The 14,984-nt window shown below is 40.0% G+C and overlaps 2 protein-coding genes across 2 annotated transcripts; both read left to right on the forward strand.

The window, feature by feature from the left end:
• Positions 1 to 7,561: 7,561 nt before the first annotated feature.
• Positions 7,562 to 8,194, forward strand: LOC149266321 (uncharacterized). Its single transcript, XM_089407891.1, has one exon. The coding sequence runs from the start codon at positions 7,562 to 7,564 to the stop codon at positions 8,192 to 8,194; it is 633 nt and encodes a 210-aa protein (XP_089264017.1).
• Positions 8,195 to 9,197: 1,003 nt separating this feature from the next.
• Positions 9,198 to 9,842, forward strand: LOC149266322 (uncharacterized). The gene has a single exon (XM_089407896.1). It carries the CDS (start codon positions 9,198 to 9,200, stop codon positions 9,840 to 9,842), a length of 645 nt encoding a protein of 214 aa, XP_089264022.1.
• Positions 9,843 to 14,984: the final 5,142 nt, after the last annotated feature.

Genomic DNA, 14,984 nt, shown 5'->3' on the forward strand with positions numbered 1-14,984 from the left:
TTTATAAAAAAAAGTCTCAATTTGCCATGAATGTCAAACTTTTGAAGGAAAAAAGAAGCTTTTACCTCTACCCATGAAACCAATTACAGTTGAAGCACCATTCCAGCAGTGGGGTCTGGATTTCATTGGGGAAATCCATCCATCATCTTCAGCCCAGCATAAATGGATTCTGACAGCCACATATTACTTTACAAAGTGGATAGAAGCAATACCAACCAGGCAGGCAACAGACTCAATCATCATTGAGTTTCTGGAAGGTAATATACTCTCAAGGTTTGGTTGTTCCCATAGAATAATCATTGATAATGTTTTTGCTTTAAAGTCCAAGAAAATGATTAAATTATGTCATAAATGTCATATTGTACTCAGTCACTCTATTGCATATTACCAAGAGGGTAATGGTTTAACTAAGTCTTCAAATAAGAGTTTGGTGAACATTATAAAGAAGATGCCACAAGAAAATAAGAAAACATGGCACAAAAAGTTGATCTATGCACTATGGGTTAATAGAGTGAACACTAAAAAGTCAATTGGTATGTCACCCTTGTTAGCAGTCTGTAATTTCCTTTAGGTTGAAAAAAGGATAACAGAGGTAACCACAAACTTTTAGGGTAGAATCTAACCCTTCTGGCCTTGGAGAGGGCTCTCTCACTTAGATTGCTCAACTAATATGATATTAGGCTAGGTATAATGCTCAATAAGGTCTAATTTTCAAAGGTTTTCTTGTAAGAAAGGAGACAGATCCATTGGGCATGGAGTCATGTCAAATTGATTATTTGTCTAGTGATAAGATGAAGAGAGAAAGGGTTTTTCCATAGGGGCAAGGTAGGTAGTCTTGGTGATGGAATTAATTCGTTGTAGGAGGGTGAGTGTGAGAAAAAATGGAAACAACACAAAGAGTATCAAACTATAGATAAATTTTGAATGTTGTTTTAAGAAGAAAACATAGATCACTTGGTAAAACTAAGTCATAGCACCTTTTAAGTTAATTTTGAGCTAAACATCTGGTTCTTCCAAGCATGAAGACATACATTCAAGAGATGTAAAAAACATAAGACAAACTTACAACATGAAAGAAGCACAACACCATCAAGATCTGACACAAGAATCCCTGCAAATCACCTTTTGTCTTTCATTCACTGACAAAAATTTCATAAAAGATATCACATAAACAAATCTCCTTCTCCTTAACCTAACCAACCCCTTTTCCATTACATTCACATCATAAAATAGACTCAAATGAGTTAGTTCCCACCTCTAGGGGTAGAATTCCTCATTTGTATTGTTGTTTCTAACTTCTGCAAGGAAAATATAACTAACTGCTAAAAACTAGGGACTTGTTTAAACCAATTAGTTTTTAAGCATTTACATTAATTCCTCAGCCCCAAATCGAGCTTGTGAGTGTCCAAATGTTTTATTACAATTACTAACACCTAAAAAACAAATTACATCATGTTTTGACTAAGATAACTCGCTCAAACAAAAGTTTCTCTAGAAGCGCAGCGCCAACTACCTAATTTTCCAGAAATGCAAAAACGCAGCATGGAAGCGCAACGCTTGATGGTTGTGAGGCCTCAGGTTGATTTATGAGTTGACTGATTACTCCATCACATGTAAACAAACCTGTGTATGAATACTTTCCCCTTTGGAATAACTCCTTTGCTACAAAAAACCTCGAACTTCGACATTTCATCTATAGGGAAAAACACATCACCAAAAGCGCAATGACTGATATTTTTTTAATATCTCCTAAACGATAAGACAAATTAAGATTATTTTTTGAAAGCAAGTTAATATCATCATAACCCTTCTCTACAAAAAATTGAGCCAAATCTGACTCATGAATTTCAAGAAAATCCAAAAATGGTTGTAGATGGCGGTGTCTTATTTCTTGAAAACCATGAAGCATTTTGACCTGAAATTAAGTGGGCTTATTTATCTCACCCCTATGCCTCTCCTGTAAAAATTTCATGGTAAACGAATATATGGTTTAAAAGATATGGTGAAAATACAGTGAGTGTGTGAAAGCGCAGCGCAGAAGCGCAACGCTCCAAGCTTATACTATCTTCGGCCATCATCTGACATGTTGAGGGTAATGGGATGGCATGGAATGACCCATTCAACATTTTAAACCTGTAAGAATGCTCCTAGGCCAAATGCAAACCTTCAAACCCCAAACCTTCTTCTTGGAGCAGAAACGTAGCACAGTTGCGCAGCGCACCTCCATCCACATGACATGACCCAACACTGATCTTCTGACTGAGAAAAATGACTTGGAGAGGATTCAAATGTTAAAAAAAAATCCTCTACATGTCTTCATTCAAGGACCAAATGCCAAAAACCATGATTTCTTCATCAAAATGAGTTGCCTTGGTAAAAGTGCAGCACCCCAAATTTCTTATGCTTTCGGTCATCCTCTGAACTTTGAAAGTACTGGGAAGGTAGAAAATGACTCACACAACATTGTAAACCTATTAGAAGACTTATAATCCAACCACAATCCTTCATTATTCAAAATTATTCCTCACAACAAAAGTGCAATGCCTCCCATGCCTCCTTTGTGCAGCGAACAAGAATGACCACACACCGAGCTTCTAATGGAAGAAATGGAGAGCTGGGAGATCTTGGATTAAGGAAAACATGAAAATAACCTCCCACGGTGGCTGAGAGTGGATTTTTATGGAAATGATTACGACTTTGAACTTGAAATACCAAAACGTAGCACTTGGCAAAAGCATAACAATTGTCCTCTTAACCATTGTATCATTGCTGATGTCATGACCAATCATGATTTGACACATGAATTGACTCAAAACACTTTTAATTTTGTGCCCAAGATGATAAATCATGGTAGCACAATCTTTCTAATAATTACTTGATGCAACTTGACCACTATACCTATTTAACTTGACCCCTTCATGACATTACACTTTGAATTGTGACAAATAGACCCCTTTAGACCATATCACTCATGAAACCAAGACTGATATTTACAAAAATGACCTCAAATGAATAGTAAGACATAAATTACTGAGATTCCTATAATATAGGACCCTAACATTGGCTCCAATGGGGATGGCATCCTTCCTGCGAGGTGCAAAGAACACCGTAGACTAGTAGCCTGATCCATTGGGCTGCTCCTAACTGCAATCTGCTCTGACCCGTGACCTTCTCCAATTGAAGCCAATTGAAAACTGAAACTCAAACTGAAATTACCTCCCTCAGCTAAAGTTGGGAGTGAAAACCAAACTGTAACCAAACTAACAACGTGTTCTAATCCTCAATATGAACCAAATCCATTCTTCAAACTTGAAACTAAATTGTACACTAAGAGTTGAAAACTCTACTGCAAACTGAAACTGAAAAGAATGCTTTGGGTGTTGAGGTTATTCCTTACACCTACCTACTCAAATGTACTGGAAACATCTACTAGATCAGGTAATAGAAAAATGTCAGTGTAACCATGAAAGCAGATGGCCACTTACTTGAATTCTGCTCACACTTTCCTTGAGCAGGCAGAAAAAATAAGAGAATGGCAACTCAAATTGTAACTGAGACTGATATTCTTGGTGTAGGAATGCTGCAAAATCTACCTTCATTAATGACTATGACAAATTGGCAAGAGGATCTTGAAAATCATGAAAGATTACCTGTTCTTGATGATCAACAAAAAGAAGGGAGTTGCCTTCAAATATAATGGCTAATTGTTCTTCTTCATTAGACTCCTCATTTTTTGAACCTTGAGTGACTTTTCCTATGTTCTCACTCTTCTCATCCACAAGAAAAAAAATTTGAATTTTCTTGAGGGACTGCAAATGGAACAATTGCATCATGTATAATGGGAGTGTCAAGAGTTAACCTTTCATGTGCTTTAGCAAAAATATGATCTTGATTTTCAAAATATTTTGTCTGTTACTTCAAGAGGCAGATTTTCTTGAATAAAGTCTTCATTTTCAAAAGGCTCTAGAACAACCCTTTCTTTTTCACTGCTTTCCTGCAGCTTATGATGGTCAATTTGAAGCTTAACATCCTCAAAATCTGAAGCTTCATGCATATCTCCTTGAGAAAATGGATGCATGAGTAATCCTTTATGTGAGTCTGAATTGAGAGTTTCTAGAGCAGCAGATTGAACAGATATTTGAAAAATATTAAATTTAATGCACTCTTCAACAACTGGCACAGTAAGATGCAATTCTATGTCACATACCTTTTTAATCTCATTGTCTTGGGATGCATTCTCATGTTGTTGAGAATAAGAATTTTCAAAAGGATTTATAATCTGCTTTTCTTCAATCACTGACCCAGAAGATGAATAAATCAATTGACTGTCTATTTCCTTTTCTTGATCATTTAAAATCTACTGAATATGTTCATCAAGCTCATGAGGACAAACCTGATGTATTACTTATCTACATCAAATTCCTGATCAGTTTCATCTTTAGCTAAGGAATAAATTATTGCCTGTTGGGAATCCACCTGAATATCATGGAAATTGTCCTCATCGTTTACTATTCCCTTTTGTTGTTTAAAATAATTCGTATACTTTTGACCATAAAAAGACTAAGAAGACAACTGCAAATTTTCGTCAACTTTAGAGAATGGAACAATGTTTTCGTCATTGAGATGCAAATTTGTTACATTTTCTGCGAGAGGAGAAATAATTACTTGTTGGCAATGATCCCGAGTATCATAGCAGCTTGTCTGTACTAATTTTTCCTTACGAGAAGACATTTCAAAAAGGGCTTCTTCGATTTCGTGATCTATAAGGTCTTCATCATCAAAATCCATTCCCATATACTGAAAACTATTGTTAAAATTTGCACATAAGTTTTTAACCAATGCTATAGAAGGATATCTTTATTTATAGTTCATACATAATGCTAAATAAAAATATTCAAGGGAATATAGACTAGAAAATGGTAATCCTTCATACCAGGGTTGTGCATTTTCCTCTAAAGTTGCCATAAACATCTTCATTAAACAATCCTCATGTAATTCAACCTTAAGTCTATGTAAATGCATATGAAATTTGATAAGATGTAAAGCAACATCATCAACATTCTCATCTTTGAAATTTGGCAAATATGATTTCCAATCTATACAAGGCATACGATTTGGAAAGCCATGTCTATGAGCATGATTCGTAGGTGCATACCTCACAGTTGAATTCATTTTTGACCAATAGAATTGCCAATAAAACCCTTATTTATGGATCCTGCTGCCAGTGGAGTCTTTGGATCAGGTTGAAACTTGATTGGAGCCCCTACGTGAACGGTTTAGCCTTCATGTGTCTAACTATTTTCCACCATCAGTAGTCAAATTTGAAACTTCGATGATCTTTCCCGGAGAAGATGGAACTTCCATTCCCCGGCAACGACAATAGAATGTTAGCACTTTGTAATTTTCTTTAGGCTGAAAAAGGATAACAGAGGTAACCAAAAACCACTTTTAGGCTAGAATCTAGCCCTTCTAGCCTTGGAGAGGGCTCTCTCACTTAGGTTGTTCAACTAATATGATATTAGGCTAGGTATAGTGCTCAATAAGGTCTGATTTTCAAAGGTTTGCTGGTAAGAAAGGAGACAGATCCATTGGGCATGGAGTCATGTCAAATTGATTATTTGTCCAGTGATAAGATGAAGAGAGAAAGGGTTTTTCCACAGGGGCAAGGTAGGAAGTCTTGGTGATGGAATTAATTCGTTGTAGGAGGGTGAGTGTGAGAAAAAATGGAAACAACACAAAGAGTATCAAACTATAGATAAATTTTGAATGTTGTTTTAAGAAGAAAACATAGATCACTTGGTAAAACTAAGTCAGAGAACCTTTTAGATGAATTTTGAGCTAAACATCTGGTTCTTCCAAGCATGAAGACATGCACTTAAGAGATGTAAAAATCATAAGACAAAATTACAACATAAAAGAAGAACAACACCATCAGGATCTGACACGAGAATCCCTGCAAATCACCTTATGTCTTTCATTCACTCGCAAAAAAATTAGAAAATATATCACATACACAAGTATCCTTCTCCTTAACCTAACCAAACCCTCTTCCACTACATTCACATCATAAAATAGACGCAAATGAGTTAGTCCCCACCTCTAGGGGTCAAATTCCTCATTTGGATTGTTATTTCTAACTTTTGCAAGGAAAATAGAACTAATTGCTAAAAACTAGGGACTTGTTTAAAAACAATTATTTTCTAAGCATTTACATTAATTCCTCAGCCCCAAATCGAGCTTGTGAGTGTCCAAATGTTTTATTACAACGAATAACACCTAAAAGGATTGAAATGGAAGGTATGATTAATAACTACGCTATCGTAGTTTTAATAGATCCCGGTTCAAATTTTAGTTATGTGAGTCGCCAAATTGTTGAGAAGTACTCTTTACCAAGAGAAGTGCACACAGAATCATGGCTAGTTCAGTTAGCCACAAGGATGAACAAAAGAGTAGAGCAAGTGGCAAGATCATGCCTAGTTACATTGAGTGGCATGCCCATGATTGTGGATTTAAATTTGTTGCCTTAAGTTTCATATGATGTCCTCATTAGGATGGATTGGTTAACAATGCAAAGGACAAAGTTCAACTGCTACAGTAAGTCAATCGAATGTCTCAATGACAGTGGAGAAAAGTGATGTTGCGAGGAAAAGTAAAATCAATGTTAGTCACATTTGTAACAACATTGAAATTTTTATTGAATTGGCGATCGTTGAAGGAAGAGCTCTACGACTCCGCGATGTTGTGCCTCAGGGCCTAGGGTAAGTTCACGGGTGCCCTCTGTCACTGCACCTTCCTGTCTTCTACTTGTGGACTTCCCTGCGTTACGGTCCCTTGACTTCCAACTCGACTACCGGTATGGAACAAGACGTCATCGATTATTCAGCGAACCTAAATCCCTACGAGGAGATATGGTCACGTTGTCACACCGTGTTAGGTTCTGGCTCCTTTAGCTCATCGTTTCACCCACTGTCTGCTGAGAATCCTGTCTTGAACCGTTCTAGGCCATCTGTGCCCCACCTGCCTCCCTCTATTGCACTGGACGTCGCTTCCGGTTTGGACTGTCCTTCGCTCTCCCGACAACCCTCAACCTCATTGGGGCATGCCTTCCGCATCACACTCATTCAACTCCTTACTTCCTGACCTTCCTCATACTGTTTCTCCTTCCGGCACTCCCTTCTCCTCAGGCATCTCATAGCCTGGGTTATTAACCCCTCACTTTTCCTCTCCGACTGGATGCATTATCCCAAACCCTAACTGCCCTCCACACAGTTTTCCCATTCCCTCGGGTTGCTTCAGCTCGCCTGTCCCAAACCCTAAAAGCACTCCACCATCCCTGCAGGCAGTTTACCAGGGCATCAGGGGACCCTTCCAGGACTACCTGGCGGCACCTAGATCCAACAAGGTCAAGAAAGGGAGGTGCTTAAAGGTGTCAGACAAGGACATTAATCTCTCTTTGGGGGAAGACCTTACAATGGGTGAAGTGGTGGACATGACCAACAGGGTCTTGGTGGGACGCGTTAGAGGGCGGAACTATTTTGCAGAGCGACTGTGACTCTGGACAATGGAAATATGGGGTTCACTTCTCAAAGAATTACCCTCGATTAGAGTCCTCACGCGGGGGTGGTTTTCTCTCAGATTCCATAGGGAGGAGTATACTGATTGGATCCTCTCGAGATTTTGGCACATCAAACTTGCACCTGTTCTGCTTAAAAGATGGAACCCCCTTTTTTACCCTGAAAGGGAACAACTTGGCACCGGGCCGATTTGGGTTCGCCTACCAGGGCTTCCTATGCAATTTTGGTTGGAGGATGTCTTCAAACACATAGGTAATGCACTGGGAACTTATCTGGAACATGACAAGACCTTTGAATCCTCCGGCAACATGACCATGGCTCGTATACTGGTTCATCTAGATACAAGGGAAGGATTGGAGGAGAAGATAACCCTCCACTGGAGGCATTATTCGCGCAGACAAATCCTTGACTATGAAGGAGTTCCCTTCTGGTGCAGGAGATGTCACAAGGTTGGGCACCTGTTCAAAGAATGTTCGCTCGTCTCACCTTCATCTCCTCCTGCTTCAAAGGGTAAGAAGCACATGCAGACTGAAGACCCAATAGTGGATGAGCAACCCTCACATCCGGATAGTCCATTGGAAGTGGTTGGGGACATTGTTCGGTCATCGTTCTCTGCCTAGGTTTCGCTTATCTCCCCACCCACGACTAGATCCCAGACTGCTGCTGCAGCTACTCCATTTACGGGTATTGTTCCTCCTCTCTGTTCCTTTGCTTTGCATTTTAGTAATTTCATCTTGTCTCTGGCTACTCCTGCATCTATTCCTTGCATGAATGTCACTCCTATCAATTGGTCGCTCGACCCCCCTCTGGCTATCTTCTCTGCAACGCCCTCGGTTGTACACGCTCAGGAAAATTTTGACCCCCCCTATCCTCCTCTGCATCTGGATCACATTCATACAACCTCCAATCTCGTATCTCGGTTCTCCCAGAATCGTTTGGATTAGGTATCTCTTCCTCACTTGTGGAGCCCAAACCCTCCCGGGGGAGGCCCTCCAAGATTTCTAAAGCCATCAAGCTTGCGGGGGCTGATGTGGCCTTAGGCAGACAGAACACTATTGAAAGGGTACTTAGAGCACATGATACCCTTGTGAGGGTTCCCCCATGAAGTGGGTATCTTTTAACTGTAGGGGTTTAGCTAGCCCTCCCAAAAAATTAGCTCTGAAGAGGCTTTTGGATTGTGAGCCCTGTGATATCATTTTTCTTCAAGAGACCCTTGGTATGGTTGAGCAGATAACCCGGATCCTACAATCTCTGCTGCTTGGATGGAGCTTTCATGCCCTAGATGTTTTAGGGCGTTCAGGGGGTATCACTCTGGGGGTAAACCCCCGCACCATCAAAACTATCTCTGCTTGGGGTGGACATGGGTTCCTGGGTATGGACATTTTCTCTGCAGAGCTGGGAAGGAATCTCTGCATTATTAATATATATGCTCCTAATCATAGCAGACTGGATTTCTGGCATAAGATATTAGGGCACTCCCTGATAGACAACTCTACTATATTAGGCGGAGACCTAAATTTTACCATTGGTCATGAAGAATCCTGGGGACATCATTCTTAGTTGGACCCCCTCTCGGACCAACTAGAACTGCTACTAGAGCAGCACCACCCTATTGATATCCCCATGAACAAAAAATTTCCGACTTGGCACAACAGAAGGATTGGAGATGCGGCACTAGGCAGAAGATTGGATCATTTTCTCATTCATGAAGACCTGTTAGCATCCTTCACAAATTATAGGCAATGGGTGGGTTCTAGCGGGATTTCGAATCATTCCCCCATCTATTTGGAGCTAGCAGGTCCATCAAGAAAGCCCAGGTCGCCCTTTAAATTCAACTTGACCTGGTTAAAGGACCTTGAATACCTCAGGTTAGTATCGAAGTATTGGAGAGACCATCCACTATCAAATGATCATTGTGTAGTTGAGGGTTTCTGTCATAATCTGGTGAATCTTAAAAGACTCTCTATATTCTGGGCAAAGGGGAAAAAGGTCAGGGAGGAACAGACTCTTTGTGACATTGAACGACAATTGGACGCGCTAACAGATGACCATGGCAGAGGGTACACCTCAGTTGAAGCTAAAATTTATTTGATGGGCTTGGAAGCCCAGAGATCGAAGATTTTGTTGGATCAGGAAGAGACATGGCGACTTAGAAGCAGAGCGATATGGCTTCAAGTTGGGGATGGAAATAATAAGTTCTTTCATAAATTTTCCAATGGATGGAGGGCCAACAATACCATATGGCAAATGCCTACAAAACATGGGTAGACAACCAATACCTATAATCAGTGGGCACAGATGGGAAATACACACTTCAAGTAGCTCTTCAAAGCCCCATAGGTGCAAGACTTTCGTATTGCAGGGCATTTCCCTAGATTTGTGGAGCCAGACTCTATGGAGGATCTTATCAAACCTGTAACCATGGGGAAACTGGAGAGTACATTGAAATGGTTCAAGAAGGATAAAAGTCCGGGCCCAGACGGATGGTCAGTGGAATTCTATCTAACCTTTTTCGACATCATTGGCCCGGACCTTCTCAAGGTGATCAAGGAATGCAGAACATCTAGGAGAATGTATGAAGCCATAAATACTACTTCCATCACCCTGATTCCCAAGACGGATTCCCCTCAATCCTTCAGCGACTTCCGGCCCATCTCTCTCTGTAATTGCCTTTACAAGATTATTGCCAAGATCATTGCAAACTGAATCAAGCTGATCCTATCCGACAACATATCCTTTGAACAATTTGCCTTTCTCCATAACTATCAAATCCATGAAGCAATTGGCACGGCCCAGGAAGCCCTCCATTCCATCAAGCTGAAGAAACTAAAAGGTGTCATTCTCAAAATAGATCTCTCTAGGCCTTTGACCGAGTCAGTTGGCTTTACATCAGGATGATTTTAACTCGCCTAGGCTTCCCTATCCCTTTCATTAGATGGATCATGTGTTGCATTACATCTGTCTTGTTCAGTACTCTCATAAATGGATTGACTTCCTATTTCTTTCATGCAAAGAGGGGACTTAGACAGGGATGCACTCTCCCCGTTGTTCTTCTTGATTGTTATGGAAGGATTAAGCAGGATAATCTCATCAGAAAAAAGGGCAGGTAGGCTAATGGGACTCAAGATCACGGATCAATGCATTCTCACACATTTGTTGTTCATGGATGATATTCTTATCTTCCTCAATGGTGGCATACAAGACTACAACACTCTCTCTGAGGTGCTACGTTTATTTAGCTCAGCAACGGGGATGGAAATAAACAGACCCAAATCCACCATCACCCTTTCGGCTTGCTCCCCACAGGAACTCCGTCAAGCATACCAAAAATTTCCCTTCCAGAGATTACAACTGGAGGATGGATTGAAATACTTGGGCTTCTATATAAAATCTCATGGATACAAAATAACTGATTGGACCTGGTTAGTGGCCAAGGTCGAAATAATATTGAACAACTGGAGTCATCGACTACTGTCTAGAGTAGGACGTCTAGTGCTTATAAAATCTGTTCTAGAAGCCACCCTGGTCTACTAGATGTCTCTTGCCTAGATTCCTCAAGGTATCTTATCCCGGATTCAAAGGATATGCTGCAATTTCTTATGGAAGGGGCAAAAGGAAGGAAAACCCTTTGCATGGGTTAAATGGAGCAGAATTCCAGTCCCAAAAAAATGGGGGGGTTGAGGCCTTAAGGATCTCCCAGCATTCGCACAAGCACTAGCAGCCAAATTGGGTTGGCTTCTCCTGAAGCACAAAAGCTTATGGACATAAGTTGTTACCTATAAATACATTTGGCCTCGCAATATCATGGAATGGGTCCGTCTACCAACTTGGAACAAACAAGGAATATCGGTGATATGGAAAGTTGTCATACAAACTCTCCCCATTATTAGGAGCGGGCTCACTTGGCGAATTGGCAATGGTTCAGCTGTCCGCATCGAGGCTAATCCATGGATTGGATGCGGCAACATGAACAATCTACCTCCGGAACTGATAGCATTCCTAAACAGAAGAGGTGTGGCCACCATTGCCCATATAGGGGACCAGTTGAATACTTCCATTTATCAACAAGCTTGGATGTCTGCTGATGATCTTGGTATACCCGATCAGTGGAGTATGGAGTGGAGGCACTACACAAATGCATTAACTGAATCTCATGTGAGGCTCAGGGACGATGAGGATGAACTGATCTGGGCTCCGGCTGTGTGGGGGGCATACACTCCTAAAGATGGATACCCCATCATCCATGTAGCTCATAAACCCAACTCACTGGAATGTTGGTGGCGTATGTTATGGAAACTCAAAGGCCCGCCACGCACTCATCTCCTCATGTGGAATATCATCATGGACAAGGCTCCTACCAGCACTAATCTCATGAAAAGATCTTTCCAGGGTCCATCCTGGTGTGTTCTATGTCGACAAGAGGAGGAATCGAACAAACACTTATTCCTAACTTGCACCATCACACAACAGATTTGGGAACAGGTGTTGCCCATGCTAAATATCAATCAGTGATGGGAAGGGGATTGTATAAAGGATGCGTGGAACAGTTGGTGGATTGCTGCCCCCACCATGAAATCCCGAAACCTCCCATTAATTTTGTGTTGGAACATATGGATATGCAGGAACAATATCATTTTTAACAACAAACACATTAGATGGCCTCTTATTGTCTCGAAAATTTGCAACAATTACAATGAAATTCTGGATGAGGAACAACCTGCCACGATTCGAACAATCATCCCGGAGGTTATAGATCATGCTCATCCCTGGGCCTACTTTGATGGCTCTGCACAAGAACAGGGGTGTGGGGGGGATTCTACTACACCTATCCGAGACACATTTCTTCTGCATCCGTATGGGATTGGGTGTTGGCACAAACAATTTTGCTGAGCTCCTTTCGCTTCACCATCTATTATACTTTGCATTAAACCAAAACTGTCGACAATTACAAGTCTTTGGGGACTCTAAGATTGTCATAAATTGGTTCAATTTCATTACTTCATGCCATGTTCACACACTCAGGAACATTTTGGATGATGCATTGTTTTTAAAATCACATTTTGATTAGATTTCATGTACTCATATTTATAGGGAGCGCAACAAATTTGCGGATCAGTTTTCTAAAGAGGCAGCACACCATCCCAGAGGAGAATGGCTAATACAGGAGGAAAGACAGGGACATGCCTATCAGTACTACCACAGGCCATATATAGAACAGGATCAACAAAGGGCTGATAGGCCCTAATTTATCATAGTTTTTTGAGACATCTGAACAGTGACTCACAGATCCTTTTTTTTTTTTTGGTGTATCATATTTGTATATGCATACTGATACATGATGGTACACCCTTCTTAGGTTTATGTAGAGACTTACTACTTTTGATGACTATGGTCACTCATACAACATATGCCATTGGCATTTACAACATGTAATTTTCCACCATAATAGAAAATTACGATTTTTCCCCGGGGAAAAAAAACACCTAAAAAATAAATTACATCGTGTTATGAGTAAGATAACTCACTCAAACAAAAGTATGTCTGGAAGCGCAATGCCCGACCCTGCACAACTATCTAATTTTGCATAAATGCAAAAACACAACACGAAAGCACAACACTTGATGGTTGTTATGCCTCCTGTTTATTTATGAATTGACTGATGACTCCAACACATGTAAAAAAGCCTACATATGGATACTTTCCCCTTTGGAAGATTTCCTTTGCCACAGAAAACCCTAAACTTCAACATTTCATCTGTAGGGAAAAATGTAGCACCAAAAGCGCAATGACTGATATTTTTTAATATCTCCTAAACTTTAATCTGAATTGAGTTGATTTTTTACACCAAGTTAATATCATTGTAACCCTTCTCCAAAAAAAAATTGAGCTAGATATGACTCACAGATTTCAAGAAAATCCAAAAATGGTTGTAGATGATGGTGTCTTGTTTCTCGAAAACCATGAAGCATTTTGACCTGAAATTAAGTGGGTTTATTCATCTGACCCTCATGCCTCTCTTGAAAAAAATTATTGCAAACGGGTATATGGTTTAAAAGATATGGTGAAAATACAGTCGTTATGTGAAAGCGCAATGCTCCAAGCTTATATTATCTTCGACCATCATTTGACATGTTGAGGGTATTGGGATGGCATGGAATGAACCATTCAATGTTTTAAACCTGTGAGAATGTTCCTAGGCCAAATGAAATCCTTCAGACCCCAAACCTTCTTCTTGCACCAAAAACACAACGCAATTGCGCAACACACCTCCATCCACATGACATGACCCAACACTGATCTTCTGATTGAGAAAAATGACTTGGAGAGGATTCAAATGTTCACAAAAAACCTCCTACATGTCTTCATTCAAGGACCAAATGCCAAAAACCATGATTTCTTCATCAAAATGAGTTTCCTTGGTAAAAGCACAACACCCCAAAGTTCTTATGCTTCCAGTCATCCTCTAAACTTTTGAAAGTACTGGGCAAGTAGAAAATGACTCACACAACATTGTAAACCTATTAGAAGACTTCTACTCCAACCACAGTCCTTCATTATTCAAAATTATTCCTCACAACAAAAGCGCAACACCTCCCCTGCCTCCTTTGCGCAACAAACAAGAATGACCACACACCGAGATTTTGATGGAAGAAATGGAGAGATGGGAGATCTTGGATGAAGGAAAACATGCAAATAACCTCCCACGGTGGCTGAGAGCAAATTTTGATGGTGATGATTATGGTTTTGAACTTGAAAGACCAAAATGCAACACTTGGAAAAAACGCAACAATTGTCCTCTTGACCATTGTACCATTGCTAATGTCATGACCAATCATGAATTGACACATAAATTGACTCAAAATATCTATAATTATGTGCCCAAGATGATAAAGCATGGAAGCACAATCTTTCTCATGATTACTTGATACAACTTGACCACTATACCTATTTAACTTGACCCCTTCATGACTCTACAATTTGAATTACGAAAAATAGACCCCTCTAGACCATATCACTCATGAAACCGAGACCGATATTTACAAAAAAGATCTCAAATGAATAGTAAGACAAAAATGACTGAGATTCCTATAATATAGGACCCTAACAACCCTTTCAATTGGTATATGGAACAAATGTTAATTTTCCTTCTTCCTTGGTAATTCCAGTAATGGAGTTGTTGCACGAAGTAGATGTAGAGCCAAATGACTTTCAAAGAAGAATAAATCAAATGATTCAATTACAACAAACAAGAGAGGAAGTGTATAATAATACCTAAATATTCCAGGATAAAATTAAGAAGCTTTTTGATCAAAGAACAAAGGATAAAGATTTTCAGGCTGGTGATCTGGTTCTGGAGTGGGATGCTGAGAATTAAGACAAAGGTAAACATGGTAAATTTGAAAATCTTTG

This window comes from Pinus tabuliformis, chromosome 6 (genome assembly GCF_031772625.1).
Source record: "Pinus tabuliformis cultivar Carrire ecotype Pingquan chromosome 6, CPIR1, whole genome shotgun sequence".
Taxonomy (NCBI): domain Eukaryota; kingdom Viridiplantae; phylum Streptophyta; class Pinopsida; order Pinales; family Pinaceae; genus Pinus; species Pinus tabuliformis.

Coding starts and splice junctions, on each gene's coding strand:
- LOC149266321 (XM_089407891.1), top strand. CDS start 7,562: ATGGAAATATGGGGTTCACTTCTCAAAGAATTACCCTCGATTAGAGTC.
- LOC149266322 (XM_089407896.1), top strand. CDS start 9,198: ATGAACAAAAAATTTCCGACTTGGCACAACAGAAGGATTGGAGATGCG.